Source organism: Benincasa hispida, chromosome 9 (assembly GCF_027475165.1).
Source record: "Benincasa hispida cultivar pf3 chromosome 9, pf3_genome.v1.1, whole genome shotgun sequence".
NCBI classification, from domain to species: domain Eukaryota; kingdom Viridiplantae; phylum Streptophyta; class Magnoliopsida; order Cucurbitales; family Cucurbitaceae; genus Benincasa; species Benincasa hispida.
In genome coordinates, this window is record NC_143486.1 from 27,744,673 (window position 1) to 27,761,583 (window position 16,911).

The 16,911-nt window shown below is 30.3% G+C and overlaps 2 protein-coding genes across 2 annotated transcripts; one reads left to right on the plus strand and one right to left on the minus strand.

Moving 5' to 3' along the window:
- The first annotated feature begins 982 nt into the window (after positions 1–982).
- LOC120085137 (auxin-induced protein AUX28-like) lies at positions 983–3,858 on the plus strand. Its single transcript, XM_039041000.2, has 5 exons — positions 983–1,539; positions 1,669–1,847; positions 2,123–2,258; positions 2,360–2,421; positions 3,444–3,858. Exons 1-5 carry the CDS (start codon positions 1,271–1,273, stop codon positions 3,479–3,481), a joined length of 684 nt encoding a protein of 227 aa, XP_038896928.1. The 5' UTR covers positions 983–1,270; the 3' UTR covers positions 3,482–3,858.
- A 6,674-nt stretch (positions 3,859–10,532) lies between these two features.
- On the minus strand, positions 10,533–14,610 carry FBL17 (RNI-like superfamily protein). The gene is made up of 11 exons (XM_039041310.2): positions 13,883–14,610; positions 13,270–13,371; positions 12,935–13,079; positions 12,666–12,850; positions 12,421–12,525; positions 12,039–12,136; positions 11,707–11,924; positions 11,565–11,631; positions 11,339–11,424; positions 11,090–11,185; positions 10,533–10,872 (listed from the first exon to the last, which is right to left on the minus strand). Exons 1-11 carry the CDS (start codon positions 14,494–14,496, stop codon positions 10,807–10,809), a joined length of 1,782 nt encoding a protein of 593 aa, XP_038897238.1. The 5' UTR covers positions 14,497–14,610; the 3' UTR covers positions 10,533–10,806.
- Between the last annotated feature and the right edge of the window lie 2,301 nt (positions 14,611–16,911).

Here is a 16,911-nt window from a genome sequence, read left to right on the forward strand (position 1 = left end):
ATTTAGGTTTAGTTGTACAAAATACTCTTAAATTTTGGATTTTTAAAAGATTTCATTTTATTTTTTAACTTTAAATTTTGTTTAGAAAGATGCCATTGAACTTTGAAATTAGTCAAGAAAATATAGGCGTATGTGATATTATTTATAGTTAGAAGTAAGTTTTAAAACGTCGATATCGATGAAAATGTTAGGATCTCAATTTTACAAAAATATTGATAAAATGTCTATGTTGATAATAAATTCAAAAAAATATCTACACGAGTGACATTTTGTGTTTATTCTTTTGTCCTGGATTTTTAATGATATAATGAAAATGTCAATTCATCTCTCATGGCAGTTAAATTTATGGAGATGTGAAATGTCGACAGAAATTTAATATCGTAGTTAGAAGATTTCAAATCATTGTTACCAATTTATTTCATATAAAACTAAGATATATTATTAAAATTATTTACCTAATAATTTTTTACTCATCAATTGTCATGTCAATTTCTTCGTGAATAATTTGTAAATCGTACATATATGTTTTTTAATTTTACAAATTAGTCATATATTAATTTCCACCTTATTTTAATGGAAAAAATTCTCACAATTATTTTTTTAAAACAAATTTCAAACTTGAAGGATAAAAGATGAAACTTCTCAATATAATAATCAAACATATGTTCCAAAATTAAGGAGTATTTTGTACCATAATTTTACTCAAAATTTAACAACTGAATAAATTTAAAGAGTAAATAAGTATACAACTAACTATCTAAATTAATTATAGATTATATAATGTTTGAAAAAGGCAAATTCTCACTTACTGAATATAACCTTTGAAAAAAAGAAAAAAGCAAAAAAAAAAAAAAACATAGTCAAAGCCAAGAGAAAGCCAGAGAAGACGGTGGGTTGCTCTTTATTTATTTATTTATTTTCTTTTTTAATTATCCCTACTTTTATAATGAAATGTTAACATCACCCACCGGTCATTTATCCCACAAAACTTGGAAGAGTCCATCTCATTCCACCCTCCACATCTCACAGTCTCACAAATCCCCCACCCCAAAACCCCCAATCCTTTTAAAAAATAAAATAACCTACGTCACCGCCATGTAACTTTAGCACACAGCCCCCCTTCTCACCGGCGGGTTATTTTCATCTTGTTTCCATTATTATAACCACATACAAAACCCAACCAAACAAAAAATAAAATAAAAGAAAAGAAAAGCTCTATCGTTTCCACTCATAATTCAAATAGAAGAGAGAGAGAAAAAAAAAAAAGTTTATGGAGAAGAAGAAGATGGGGTTTGAAGAGACGGAGCTCCGGCTAGGTCTACCCGGTAACAACAACATCGGAAGCGGCGAATTGGGAGAGGTGGCGGCTCGAAAACGAGGCTTTGCTGAAACTGTCAGCAGTGAGACCATTTCGAAGGTTGATCTCAAGCTCAATCTTTCTTCGAAAGAAACTGTCGACGACGACGTTGCCATCGATTCCAACCCCGGAAACAAAGACAAAACCGTCCTTACCGCCGATCCGGCCAAACCTCCGGCTAAGTAAACTCAATTATGTCATTCTGTTTCGAAGGAAAAATTATTCAATGTGACCACTACGACACGAAAGGATTCGTAGTTATTATTTTTCAATCTCCTCGAATAATTTCTCGTGTTTTGGTGGATGTGTAGGGCACAAGTCGTGGGATGGCCACCCGTTCGATCATTCCGAAAGAACAACATGTTGGCGTTCGTGAAAGTGAGCATGGATGGGGCGCCGTATCTGCGCAAAGTGGACTTGAAGATGTACAAGAGCTACAAACAACTCTCTGATGCTCTTGCTGCCATGTTTGGCTCCTTCACCACCATTGGTAAGCTAATATAATTAAGCAAAATTTTACGAGTTGATTGGAAAGAAAATTATTGAACGAGGCTTCCATAATAACTGTATTAGGTTTTCTCGTAGTAACAGTTTTAGAAAACTGCTCGAGATGTAAGTTTAATCAGATTCTTATTTCTCATACATCCAATAGTGAAAAACTGTCAACCACATTGTGACGATCTCATCAAATAATTTCATTCGTCAAATATTTTTTTCACTTCTTTAGTAACCTTTTGAATCCGGGTTTTGTTTACACTATTTGAGGTAACTGTGGATCTCAAGAAATGAAGGATTTCATGAACGAGAGTAAATTGATGGATCTTTTAAGTGGCTCTGATTATGTTCCAACTTATGAAGACAAAGATGGTGATTGGATGCTGGTTGGAGATGTTCCGTGGGAGTAAGTTTTAATATCTTTTGGAGCTATTAATTTTAATGTCAACATGTACCAAATTCAATTATAAACCAATCTTTTGATGTCTTTATTTCGACAAAATATAGGATGTTTGTTGAATCTTGCAAACGTCTACGCATCATGAAAGGAAAAGAGGCTATTGGACTTGGTATGTGTCTTCTTATCTTATCTTTTTCTTGTCTAAAATCTTCTCAATCTTAGAACAAGATTTTAAGAGATTTTTTTTCTTATTACTTTTCAAATATAAGTTGAGTGAATTATGGATACTATAGGTAGAGTTACAAACCCAATAAATTTAGATGCATGAATAGTTTTCAGTTACTTTTAAAATAATAATAATAATAACAATAAGGTAACTAAGGATAGAAAACTATTAAACTACCACTAGTCTTTAAAAAAAAACGTTATAATGTTGATTTTTTTTTCTTTTTTAGTTATTTTCTTCCCTTGTGAGCTAAAATGATATAAAAATGTCAAGATCTTATTCAATTTATAATATAAAAAGGAGTGTTGAATCTTAGAGCATAACTGATAAGTTAGGGCAGGTTAAATTACCATTTTAGGTCGTTTTATAGCTTGTGTTTATTATAATTTCATTCTTACAGTAATTTGGTTAAATTTTCTTAAATACTAGTATCTTTTAAGGGTGATGTGGAATAAAACTTTGTAACAAATGCACGACTCTAAGTACATAGTTTATGTAAGATTCATACTAACAAAACTGTTAGAAATATTTTCAAATATAACAAAATATTATTGTCTATCGGTGTCTATCACTGTTTACACTAATAGATGTCCATTAGTACCTATTATTAACTATTATTATCCATCACTAATAAACAATAAAATTTTGTTATATTTAATAATATTTTTCAGTAATTTTTTATATTTTAAAAACAACAAATTTTTAGTGACAATGTTAATATTTGATACAATGAAGTTTTTTTTTTTTTTTTTTTTTTTTAGACTTATTTAACTAAATTGTTGGAATAGATATAGTAACTTTTGAAATTAAAGGACAACCATGCAATGATACAAAATAGAACCTATAGGATTAAAATGAAAATATAATCATTAGGATAAATTTAGCGAGTATAATCATCTAACAAATAAAAATATTTATGTGAAGTACATTTATGTTCTAAATGATACACAAATCATTCATTTCAGCACCAAGGGCTATGGAGAAATGCAAGAACAGAAGCTAAACAAGAAAAAAAAAATGCTAAAGTCAGCTTCAAAGCCTGCAGCTTCTTCTGTCTCGATTCGATCTCGAGTCTTAACTTATCTTAATTATTGAAACGTCGATGATCTAGAAAAAGTTTTGATTCAGATAAAAGGATTTGAGGAAAGAATATGCAGGTTGTTTGTTTGGGTGTTTCATATATATATATCATTAAGTTGTAATATTATTCTATATACCAAGATGTGAAAACCCTTTAAGTGGTAGTTTTATATTTGTCATATACATACTTATTTGTTTAAGTTCCAAGTCTACTTGGCTTGATTTGTCTAACAACCTTTGTTTAAGTATGGATGGATTTGGGTTTAAATAATATAAACTCCATGTTTGCTTGTAGTTATATATATTATTTGTTTTTTTTTTAATTAATTTATATTATAATTTTTCAATGATTGATTCTTGAAATTTCTTCTTATATATATATATATATTGGTATAAAGTAATAATAATGGCTGATATAAAATAGAGGAGAGGGCCAATAATTAAATGGAAATGTTCCATATGGATGTAGCAATGACATGTTGAGTATAGGGAACAAGATCATGTGGATTGTTGAAGAAGGCATTTATGCGGATGACCCATTTATGTTTTGAGTTTGCTGTTTATATGTTATATAGTGAAAGATGTCTCTGTTTTTTTGCTAATAATGCAATGGTTAAGCTTTTAAAAATTTGTTAAATGACACAACTTCAAGTATTCAAAAAAAAAAGGGTGTATTAATCATACTTTTTAATTTGATGTGTCCCTCATTGTCTCTCTTCCACATGTGGATTGTGACTATATGTGTTCGTGATCGATTAATTATGTGTCGCGTGTGCCCGTCTTTTGAGTGTCTTTGCATGTGTGATATTTTGAAGTGAATCATGGGTCATTGTTTTCAATTTTATTTTAATTTTTAATATTTTAGAGGTTTGAAATTCCATTATTTGTATATTATATTTAATTTTTTTAATCAAGTTTTATTGTATCATAAAATGTTGGAAGTTCTTTATGTGACGATTAACAAAGATGATGATTTGACATCAAAATACATTTTATTATTTGAGCAAAAATATAATTTATTTTAATTTGATATATAATATATAAATAATAATGCACGTTCAAGAAATTAGAAATCTATTCATTACTTAAATATGATTTGATCATTCGTTGTCTTTAAAAAAAAAACTAAATCAACACCCATTAAAAATGTTGTTACCATAAACAATCTCAAAAAAATAAATAAATAAAACTAAGAGCTTCCATAAAATATATATATATATATATATATATATATGTATATATGTATGTATATATATATATGTATATATGTATGTATATATATATATATATGTATGTATGTATGTATATATATGTATGTATGTATGTATATGAGGACAATATAGGAATGGTTGAAAAATATAATTTAAAAAAGAGAATATAAAATTAAATAAAGGGAAAAAAATCACAAAAATTATGTACAAAACACAAGAGATATGATTTTAAGGACAAAATAGCCATTATAAAGTTAATGTCTAGTGATAATTATAAAAACGTTATTGACGAAGATAAAATTTAGGTAAAAATTTTTATAGTTGAAACATTTTCTAAAAATATATAATTGAATTGTAATACTTTTATTTGTATACAATGCATATAATAGTTATATAAATTTGATTTTATTAGGCTATAGTTGAAAGAAATCCATGCAAATTAGATTTTGATAAATTTTATAGCAATTTTAAAATTTAGGTTAGTTTACATCTTATTTAAAATTCGAACAATAAAATTTGTAAAATATATAATGACATTTAATTTCTGTAATCAGATACAAATATTTATTATTCTAAATATTAATATTCGGTTTATAGTAGAATTATTTTTCAACCAAAAACATCAATGAGTTTTATTTGCTTTCTTGTCTTTTTCATTTATTTTTAGGTTTGGGCTTTAATTATCATATTTTCCATGTTAGACTTTGGTATATATGCTAATACATTCAACATAGAATTACAAGCTTCTTTGGATTGCCTTGTAAAAAATGTATTTTTCAAAACGTCATTTCATTTAAATATTTTTTATAAAAAAATTGTTGAAAATTATAACTATTGTGGGTTTGGTTACACAAGTTTTAGTTTTAGTTGGCTATATGATCAAAGTTTTTCTACCCATTTTAAATGGTTATAAAAGACGATTATTAAATACTATATTGATTCAAATTTGAGTTTAAATCACTTAAATCAGTTAAGATTTTTTTTTTTTTTTCTATTTTGAATATGGAGTTAGTCGTTGCAGTTAGTTGTATGGTAGGTTGTCGAAGTAATCTAAGGTATTTTTGTAGTTGTTATATAATTAGAGATTTATACTTAAAAATTCAAAATTTTATATTTTAAAAGTTGATTTCAAGTGTTATGCTCAAACCAACTTATTCTACCCTCACATTTTATTAAAAAATGTTATTTTTTAGTAGTTGACGAACACTTTAAAAAGGAGGATGGGATTAGCCTAAATTTTCTCAAGTTTCCCTCTTCTTTTCTTCTTAGTTAGCTGGTTATTTTAAATTTTACCATATAACAAAAGGAGGGAAGATATGAAATAAGCAAAATAAATATTAGTAAAATATATTCTTCAAGATAGTGCCTCTTTAGGGAGTTCACCAGTTTTAGATTGGATCTCTTTTTTTTTCTTTTAATCCAAAGCTGGTGTTAGACTTGATAGACTATAATACCATATTAGACAAATATGTGGTTAAATCTCAAAATTAATTGATCACGAGATGGATACCTCATGTATCTTATATAGATTGAGTGGTATTTCTATCTTTCCAATGGATATGTCAACTTTTGTTTTGAGAGAATGTTTTGTTTAAACTTTAATTGCTTTTTTTTTTTTAATAATATGTGTGATAGAGAGAATCGAACCTCTAACTTTGAGATTGAAAATACAAATTCTATGGCGGTTGAGTTGTGCTCATTTTGACATAAAATTACTCTAACTAATTTTGTGTGAAACATTTTCGTAGCTTTTCATTCCTTTGGAATGTAGATTCATCCATGTTTTTGAAATAACGGCGAAGTCCGAATGTGGAAGCACAGATAGTTCCCAATTCTCAATTTTCACAGAATACAAAATTACAGAGAAACATATAATTATGCTATGCATATAATTTACAACATGCTTATAGATAAAAAGGAGGAAGAAGGGTTAGGGATTAAATTACCCTTGAAGAACAAGATCTTCACGAAATCTCTCCTCGATCTGTCACGAACAACTCGATGACGAACATCCAATGAGGACACCACCAAGCGGAGCTTAATATATTCTCTTTTTGGTAGAGGATTCTCAAGAGTGTGGGTTTTGATACTTTTGGAAGAGGGAGGAAGAAATTTTGAGAGGAAAGATTTTTATAGGAGATTCTTCTAGGTGCGTGCGTGTGCGTGCATAGCCTATAATTTTTGTATTGTATCAAATACAATATAACTCATAGTTTATAATTCTCTAAATCATTTGTAGTATTTAATATAAATCACATTTATACTAAATTTAATTATATGAATCAAATTCACATAATTAATATTTGAATCATATTATCAAATATTTAAATCCTCTCAAAATAAACTTTATATTATAATGTATTAAATACATTATATTAATTATATCATGTATAATTAATTCTCTTCATTAATTTGAACAATTCAAATTAATCAAAAAATTAATTTATAATAATCCCAGTTGAATTATAGAAGGAATCTTATGGATTTGTAGATTGAAGCTCCAATGGTACTTAAATAATTAATTAAATTACTCAATATCCATTAACTGTTGGTCACTCCATTAAAGATCCGCACTACGGATATATTTTTGTGTCTATTGGATATAACCATTCAACAGTGCGATGACCCTTCACCTCTGTAGTTACATCTAACTTCTTAAGTATCACTGATCTCTCTAATGAACAATAAGTCATAGTCCAATTATGACCAAACCCCTCTAGGGTCAAGAGAGGATGTGAAGCTACATTGTTCAAGCCTGGAAACTCTTAAAGAGCAATTTATCTACTTACCCCGATATTAAGAAATGAGTGAATTTCCTCTTGTGTACATGTGTTCCCAGCTCTCTAATCAGATGAATCCCCAAACTAATAGGCTTATTGAGCCGGCGATTTAGCCACTCTCACCCATACAAATCAAAGGACCATCTTCATAGGTTGAAGTTCACAACTCACTCAAGATTCAGGTAGGTCATGTCACCTATGGTCATTCTGGTGAAATGTAAGTCTCTACTATTAGCAGCATTATATAATGAGACTATTTATTTTGTGGTTCGGTCTTATACAAACCCTTTTGTATAGAACACCCCCGCTCACATGTCTCCACACGAAAGATCAAAATTAAATCATTTGTAGCACTTTACAATAATTGTAACATCTACAAAGCGAGTCATATTCATAGTGTTACCAGGATAAGGTATCCAGCTTTATCCATCTACTATAAATCATTTAAGTTATCATTTAAACATGATCTACCTGTATGTCTCTAAATACATGTTTAAGCTATAGAAAATAATCATGGATGTTAGTTTATTGGTTCTAGGGTTAATGTTACTCATGTCAAATAAAATATCTCATATTTTATTAAATAAATAAATCGTTTGTACATTATAATTACAAATTACATGACCCATGAGATTTAAGGCATCAACCCCAACAGTTTTTACATATTTTGTAAGGGTATTAGTGGAAGAATGTATAATTTTTAAAGCATTAACATTTACAAATCTTATGATGTCGAACGACTATATTTGCATTTTAAAAAATGTTGAACATCTAAATTTCTTTAAAACGAACCAAAATGCTCGACTCGACAATCATTACTTAAGTCCTGTTTCATAACATTTTGATTTTAGTTTTTGAAGTTTTTGGTTATTTTCTCCTAATTTTCTTGCCATGGATTTCACTTTTTTTCTAAGAAAAACTTGAAATATTAGTCAAAATATGATTATTTTTTTTTAAAAAAAAAAAAAGAAAGAAAAAAAGAAAAAGAAAAAAGTGAACAACAGAACATTACAACATAGAGGCGAAAATAAAGTTAAAAACTTAATTTCAAAACAATAATAAAATAATTATCAAACAGATGAATCTATATTTACACACCACCTCCCAACTCTTCCACCCATAATAGTTTGATCTATATCAAAATTCTTCCATTACACAATCTTGTAATTTCTAAGAGAGTAAACACTCTTTTGTTAAGTTAAACATCAATAATAATAATCTGGATCAATTTATTATGGAAGTTTAATCACTAAATAATGTTCATATTAGTGACTGATGGTTGAATTATTGACCAACAAATACCACACTAGTATTAATTAAACTTCTTCAACTATTTTTTCTCCTAGCCTCACCATGATTTACTTTCAATAGGTTTTGACACCTGTTGGTTTGCATTTTTTGTTTTTAATTTACTTTTTATCCTTCTCTATTTTGGTGACTTTTAGCTTATTCAAATGGCCTCAAAGTTTAAAGCACAAATTCTTAGTTCTTCCAACCCATCTTTTGTCTATCTATGAACAGGAAGAGAAATAGATCATTTGAGTACTCAATTATTGGCACTCTTATGAGCTTAATTGAGTAGAAGTTAGTAATTAAGCAACAGAACAGGTTGACCTCAAAAAGACCAATCCAAATAAAATACTTTGACATCTAAGTTTTCTGTTAATTGATTCCAGAATTAAATTATTAGTTTATTAGGTCCATCAATACCTTAGAATGTCTCTTCTTTAAATTCTCCCTTCTTGATCACTTTAGTTACCTTCTTAAGATTAGTTTAGTTTATTTTGTATCACAAATCGATCCCCTTACTAAAATTAAAACAAGTAAAAAAAAGAATTAGGATCTGTTTGATTCACATTTCAGATTCTGTTTATATTTCAAATTTACTAAATTCAATGAATATATGTTTCAGTCAATCCAAATTTTGTTTCTAAAAACTATTTTCGAATTCTGCAATCTAGACAAGGTAAATTCTAATAACAATATTTTTATATTTTTATTATATCTAAAATTTGTATTTTAAAATTTAAAATGCATAATTACATTAAATAATATTAAAAATATTTAGAAATATAATATGTCAGTTATAAATTCAATTCAATTTTTCTAAAAAAAATAAAACATTTATTATGTAATATATTATAAATTAAATTAAATTTCAAATTTGATCTTATAGTTAAAAGAAAATTAAAAGTTAGTCCATAAAATTTAAATTTTAATTTCTACGGTTTGAAAGAACTTCATACATAATCTCTATGATTTGTTAAACCCTTTTAAATAATCCCTACCATATAAACTATTTGTGAAACTTTTATCAAATCATAGGAGATAAATTCAAATTAATCATAAGACTTAAATTTTAACTCCTTCCAAACTTTAGGGATAAAAATTTCAATTTATCCTATAAATCATACATTATTACAAAATAATAATTTTACAGTTTTTTAATAATAATTCTCCTACCAACCACATATTTGAAAACATGAAATACAACTCTATTATTATATAATCCTTTGTTTTTAAATTCTCTACCAAACAGATCTTTAATAACCCAAATTCGAAGATAATACTCGACCTTGGTTGTTTTAAACCATACTCTAATTGAGTTTCAAATAAGAACCATCATTCTACATAATAAATCAAGGGATATATATCTAATGTACTTACTGGACTTCCATTGAATCAAGGCATTAGTAGTCTACAAAATGGCTTTGCCATATGCATCGATTAATCAAAGCATGAAGCTGATGAATCCAAGAGCCTCACCAGTTGAGGCACCATCAGAGTTTATAAAATCGGTCAAGAGGACTATCTCGAGCCCAAGAAATTATTCGAAGCTGAATAAATGTGACTGATAGTTTTATACTGTCGAGAAAGAAAACATTGTAGTTTGACAACGCACCCAAGAATTTGGAGCAATCACCTAGTGAAGGCCACCTGCCCTAAACTCACTTCTAGAACACGAGGAATCTCTCAAATCATATGATTATAAATAATTATTATTCTTTATTGGAAAAAAATGAACTTATAAACCTTGATAAATGTATGACTTGGCTCTGGGTACTGGACTCAGTTCTATACTAAAAAATATGGTTTTAAGAGAGTGGCAATGTTACATAGCGAAATGTTTATACAGGCGAGGCACTCTGCCTCTAACCCAAATGGCTGGCAGGTGCACTCTGCCTTCACTGGCTAATTCACAATGCTCAAATATTTTATCAGTGTCCGAGGAAAAACAATCACAACTTCTGAATTGTTCAAGACACAAGAATCTTACACTGATGGATTCCGACCTTTCTTCGTTTTGTATAATTATCGGATGACTGCCAACAAAAACAGGGAAAAGAAAGAAATTATATCACGTGAATTTGAATATAGGACTTCTTATAATGATACCATATTAAAATACTACTAAATTCGTTAATTACCATTAAGCGCAAGTTTATGCTAATCATGAAGGTGTATTAGATTTCTTTTTGTGTCTTAGGAACCACCTTTGTGTTTAGACCGCTATTCAAATAACTAGAAGTTCCGACTTACCAGTGAAACAAGAGGTGGAACTCTAATGCGTTTTGAGCCATCTGCCAAGCGTTTACATGAGAGTACGTTCTCCTCAGGCGCAGCAGCCTTATTAAGCTGAAATGGACAAAAGAAGTGCATATTAAGTTAACATCGGAATTCAAATCCTTCTTTAAGCAATCTACCATGTACATGGAATGTTCCCAATCTTCCAGATAACTAATCCTCAAATTCAATAGGAGATTAAAGTCAAGTAATCGATTTGTGTACCTGACTTCGAATAGCTCCAACCAATAACTCCTTGCAATCTGATGCGTGCACATTTCGTAAACCAGGGCACTGAAGTAGCAATCTCTCTGGAAGCATGAAAATATTTAATAATATTAGGTGTAGAACTTTTCATCAGATATATGGATTATAGTCACTTTCAAGGAGATATATGAATTATAGTCAGTTTCAAGGAGATCAGTTAAGGGGTAAAAAAAAAATAATTCACCTGGATGCAAATTTTTGCAAGAGTTCAGGTTGAGATCATCTAGTTGTGGGCAGTTAAGATATAGTGCCTGCATGTGAAGAACAGAATAAAAATGGAGAAAATGATGGCATATAGATTTGATAGGTAATGGCTAGAGTCTCACATCTAAACCGGAACAACCCCATAAACTCAGCTTTTTCAGGTTGTTGTGTTTGATGATCAGCTTTTGGTAAATGAGGTGAAACTTAGAGTTTGGCGGTTTTGATAACTCGTGATCACCAGTTTCAGATGTCGAATCCTGTGCATTAGGGTCACAAATAGTCATCCCACAATCCATGAGTTCAAGAAGTGGCAATTCAGCCGTTGCAAATTGTATGCCACCTGAAGAGCAGGAAGCAACTTCATCAGTAATTGGAAACTGAGAGCCAGCATAATAAAAAGTTTATACAAAGATGAAAAATTACACAAAAATCGGATATAAAGATGAGTGATTACTTGAAGTGACATTAGGACAGAGGGCAAGGAGAAGTCTAGACAATGAATCTGGGAAAACATTACAGATCATTCCTATGCCACTGTCACTGATGCTAGACCTGAAATCCAAATCAATGGCCGATTCAGATGATCTCTTTATACTAATTATGCCGTCAGAATAATTTCATATCAATAAGCTTGCTTCAGAGATTTAACTTTTAAGTAAGCATTTAAAAGAAAGAGATGATAAATTCTCCAGCAATTCACTGCAAGATCAGTTCTATTATCCACTCAAGCATGTGACCCTTAACATTGACTCCTTGCACCAATCACTTCAGCACTTCCTAGATTAATCTCAAAATTATAATGGCGTGTGAGATTAGTAAAAAACAAAAATGCATACCCGCTAAGATCAAGCAATTCCAAGTTTGGATAGCTTGAAGCAATAGAAGCAACTGATGCATCAGTGATGTCAGCTCCAAGAACAAGTGAAAGCATCCGCAATCCCCTGATCAATGCAAAAACAAAATAAGAATCCACAATAAACATTAATGAGAACAAAAGTTAACCCCTGAACATTCAAAAAAGGATGGAAGTTTACTTGGCACAAGCTCATTGCAATGCTAAATTAGTACTAGTAGGACAAACCTCAATTGTGCAGCTGTCAGTGCTAGTACTACAGCATGAGAAAGACGGACAGACGATATGTGTATGTTTTGTAATCTCGGACAACCCCTTCCCATGCCATCAACCATCGCAACAAGATCAGTGCTATCATTTTCTTGACGTGAAAACTCTAAGGAAATCTCCTTTAAATTGGGGCAATTGAAACCCTGTCAAAATAGTAGATGAATGAGCAAACTTACTTTTCTATCAGAGGTAGTCATTGTAAGAGATAAAAGGACAAGAGATATAACCATCTTAGAGAGGGAGCAAAGATCAGAAAGCCAAAGTGTGCCAAGACTTGATGAACAGAGGGAAAAACTCCCCAAACTAGAACAACCTTCCATCTTAAGACTCTTAAGACAACGTTTATCGGCAACAAATCGACCAAGTTCACCACTGCATATTACAAATAAAAAGAAATGGCCAAACATCAGTCATTGGAACACATTTTCTGTTATGAACTTCAGCTATCAGTATTCTTCTGATCATACCACTTTCACACAGTCATATATTCACAGATCAACAAACAGAACAAATAAAAAAAAATCAGTACAAAACAAGGTAAGACATATGTATACAGAATTACCCTGTGATGCGATTTATTGATGATTTAGACGTAGTGATCTCCAGAACTTCAAGATTAGGACACGAGAACGCAATGCAAGCCAACATCATCGAATCCAAGTCACTGCTACATCAAGAAACTCATATGTTAAAACAATCTGATCTTCAAACACCATCACCTATTAGTGTTCATTAAGGCCGATCTCTAGAATTCCATATAAATCTTATTTTTAGAGAATAAACAGAAGTCATCAAGAAAGATAAATAGTTACGAGCTAGCTAGCTAGTCAGTAGTTGCAAGCTAAATTTAGAGGAAAATTGTTGAACAAGAACAAGAAAGTCAACCCCATTGTATGACAGTGGATAAATTTGATCAGAATTTAAAGTCATCAACTACAAGTGCTATTACCATAAAAAAACCATGGAATAAAAAGATCAGGTCCTCATTTCGCTAGTTCGTCACAGATCGAAGCCCAAATCATTTCATCTACCTAATTTTTGTCACATTTAGTTCAACAACATCCGGATCCAGTTCATTTTTCACATTTCAATTAAACTCATTATCACATTAACTCATCAGAACCCGATCGTCAACTTAACCGATAGATCTAAACCGTCCAATCAAGAACCCTAACCTTTCCAATCTAAGCGAGAGGGTCACAAGTCCAGAACACTTCTGCAGCAACGAACCAACAAATCCAACCTGAGCCCTAGACGGAACTCTCAATCTCAACACCTCCGCCGCTCTCCAAATCTTCCTCGTCGTCGCTCTCCACCCCTTACAAACCCTCGCCGCCGATAAAATCCCAGTCGGCGGCAGCCTCCTCAGAACCTCCCAAAGACAAGTCGCAGGTAAACATCCAGAGGAGTCCGGATCGATATCGGGATAATCAAAGACCGGCTCAGCCTCATCGATATCGTCAAGGTCAGAATGGAAGCCGCTGCGGAGATCGTCAGCCTCGTCAAAGGAGAGAGCGCGACGGAGGTGGGAGTGGGAAGCGGGGTCAATAGTGGAACCGCGAGCGGAATTGGTAGAATCGGTGGTGGGAGTGGAAGTAGTAGCGGCGGCGGTGGTGGTGGTTGTGGTAGAGGTGGTGGAAGAAGTGAGGTTACAAACATGGCCTTTCTTGGGGAGACCACATCGGCCGCAGTTGTAGCTACCACGTTTCTTGCCGCGCTTGAGGTCAGAGTTGGAGATGGTGGCTGTGGCCGTGCTGGCGGCGGATTGGGGGTGGTGGAAGCGCTCCATAGCGGCGGCGGGGACTGGGAGAGAAAATGAGAGATTAAAAGAGGAATTAAAGGGATAAAAGAGAGAAATAAGAGAGAGAAAAGGCGCGGGAGAAAGGGTTGGATTTCGCGCGTTTATTTTGAAAGATTTCGGGGGAAAATGGAATTTATAGGTGGAGCGTGTTTGGGGTTTTTTTAGTGAAATTACCTAATTGCCCATTTCCGTTGATTTCGATGAGTTGGAATTTGGAGAAAAAGCATGTGACATGGATTCTTCTTTTTATTATTTTACTATTCCCTCAAATCTATCCGTTACTAGTTACTCTATTTTATTCCTTCTATTAAATTTTCATGATATTTTGGGTAATGATTTTAAGAAAAAAATTCAAAAAAATATCAAACTATTTATAAAAATAGTAAAATAAAATAGAGAACTTCCATCCGCATCTATCTATGATAGACTTCTTTCAATTTCTACCGCTATAGTATCAATGATAGACTTTATCTGTCTTTATCAAATAAGATTAAAATTTTACTATTTTATGTAAATAGTTTCCCTTATTTCCTAATTTGAAAACTTTCCATATTTTAATTGGTAAAACTGCTAAAAATATTTTTATTAGATAGATGTCTATCACAATTTATTATTAATAGATAGTAACATTTTGATATATTTATAAATAAATTAGTTTGTTTTTTTTATTTGAAAACAACCCTAATTTTCATAAAATATAAAAAATAAAACATAATTTCAATATTAAATACTTTTAATTACTTTTAAAATATAATTTACTTATTTATTAATATGAAGTTCTTATATAATTTTTCTTCCAAAAGTTCCAATATCAACCTTTTATTAACATTTTCATAAAATTGAGATATCCGCATCGTTTTTATTTTTTTTTCTTTAGGTTTTGGTTTATGAAATTTGGTGTTTGTTTTATTATTTTCTTTTTTTCAATTGTTGGACTTTTCTTGAAATGTATGTCCTTAGTTTTTCAATGTTAGGAAATATAGTCATTCTGTCTTTGTCATTTGTTTTGTAATTGATTAGATAATATGCATCTAATTTACACTAGATTTTTGGGGTAATTTATGTGACTTTAATGCATACTCATCATCTTAACATATTAATGTGTGTATATTTCAAATCATATCATTTATTGTTAAAGAAAAATAAAGTATGGATCAAAATAGATATTTTGAATATATATATACAAAATCCAATGACTTTGAAAATTTAAAGACCGAAATGGTTTTGTTATTATTAATTTTCATTAATTATTTTAAAGGAAAAAAAACCCAAAAAAGTTTTAAAACTCCTGGTGTACATGTGATTTTTAAAGAATTGCCAATTTAAACATATACTCTATCAAAACAGAGTATGTATAATGTATCCACATGTATGATTCTTTTTTAAATATATATATATATATATAAAATAATTTATGCAAGAAATGAAGGTTAAAAGCTAAAATAGTTATTATGTGAAATTTAGAAATTAGAATAGAATATTTAAAATGTCAAAGATAACCAAAGTAAAATAAGCATTAATCTTTTCGTGAAATTGAAACCATAAATTTGAATTATTTAATTATATTAATATCATCAATGAGTTAAGTTTACACTTGAAAAATTATGATAAAATAGGTAAATATTAGGTCCTCTTGAATTTTCCGAAGTGATAAATATATGACTTTGATAGAGAGCTAACAGGTCATGGGTAGATAAAGAGGTAATATACAACCATCATTTTAACTATTTTAAAACCCCGCTCAAATATGCACTCAATTTAAAAATTTCGTAGTTGAGTTTTAACCTTCTTTTATCCACTTAATTTTGTAGTCAGATTTGTATATTTTTGTAGTTTTTTTAATCTTTTTTTCTCCAGTTAATTTTGTAGTCAAAAAGAGAAGTCCAACTACACCCAACATCTTTCGAAATGAAACAATCACAAGTTCCAACAGAATTTATAAAATCAGTATCAAATTGGGCCATACTCAGAGCAGCTCTATTATACACATCGGGATAGACTCGATCCTCTCACCGAATCTCAAAAAATAAAAAAATAAAAAAATAAAAAATAAGGTTGAGCCAAGTACAAGCTTTAGAAATAAGGGTTATGAGTCAAAAGTAAGATGGAACATATACTGCATCTTTAATTTGTGTATCGTAACAGAATTTGAAGTGGAATCCTAAGTTCAAAAGATCAAATATATATTTCTTTTTAAAAAACTGTCAGTATAATGAGCCAAGTGTATTAAACCAATAACCCTCTTAGAGCTATTATTAAAGAGTGATATAAAAATAAATAAATAAATAAGTAGTTGGGGTATTAAAAAAAGCTAGCTACCTAGGCATAGTTTTGGGATAGAAATTCAAAACCATAATCTTGTAGTAGTTGAAAGAATAAGGCAAATTATCTGAGCTCATTTAA

Coding starts and splice junctions, on each gene's coding strand:
- LOC120085137 (XM_039041000.2), top strand. CDS start 1,271: ATGGAGAAGAAGAAGATGGGGTTTGAAGAGACGGAGCTCCGGCTAGGT. Junction 2,259..2,359: donor GTTGGAGATGTTCCGTGGGA/GTAAGTTTTAAT, acceptor GACAAAATATAG/GATGTTTGTTGAATCTTGCA. Junction 2,422..3,443: donor AAAAGAGGCTATTGGACTTG/GTATGTGTCTTC, acceptor CATTCATTTCAG/CACCAAGGGCTATGGAGAAA.
- FBL17 (XM_039041310.2), bottom strand. CDS start 14,496: ATGGAGCGCTTCCACCACCCCCAATCCGCCGCCAGCACGGCCACAGCC. Junction 13,080..13,269: donor TCAATAAATCGCATCACAGG/GTAATTCTGTAT, acceptor TGTAATATGCAG/TGGTGAACTTGGTCGATTTG. Junction 11,186..11,338: donor TTGGAGCTATTCGAAGTCAG/GTACACAAATCG, acceptor TGTCCATTTCAG/CTTAATAAGGCTGCTGCGCC.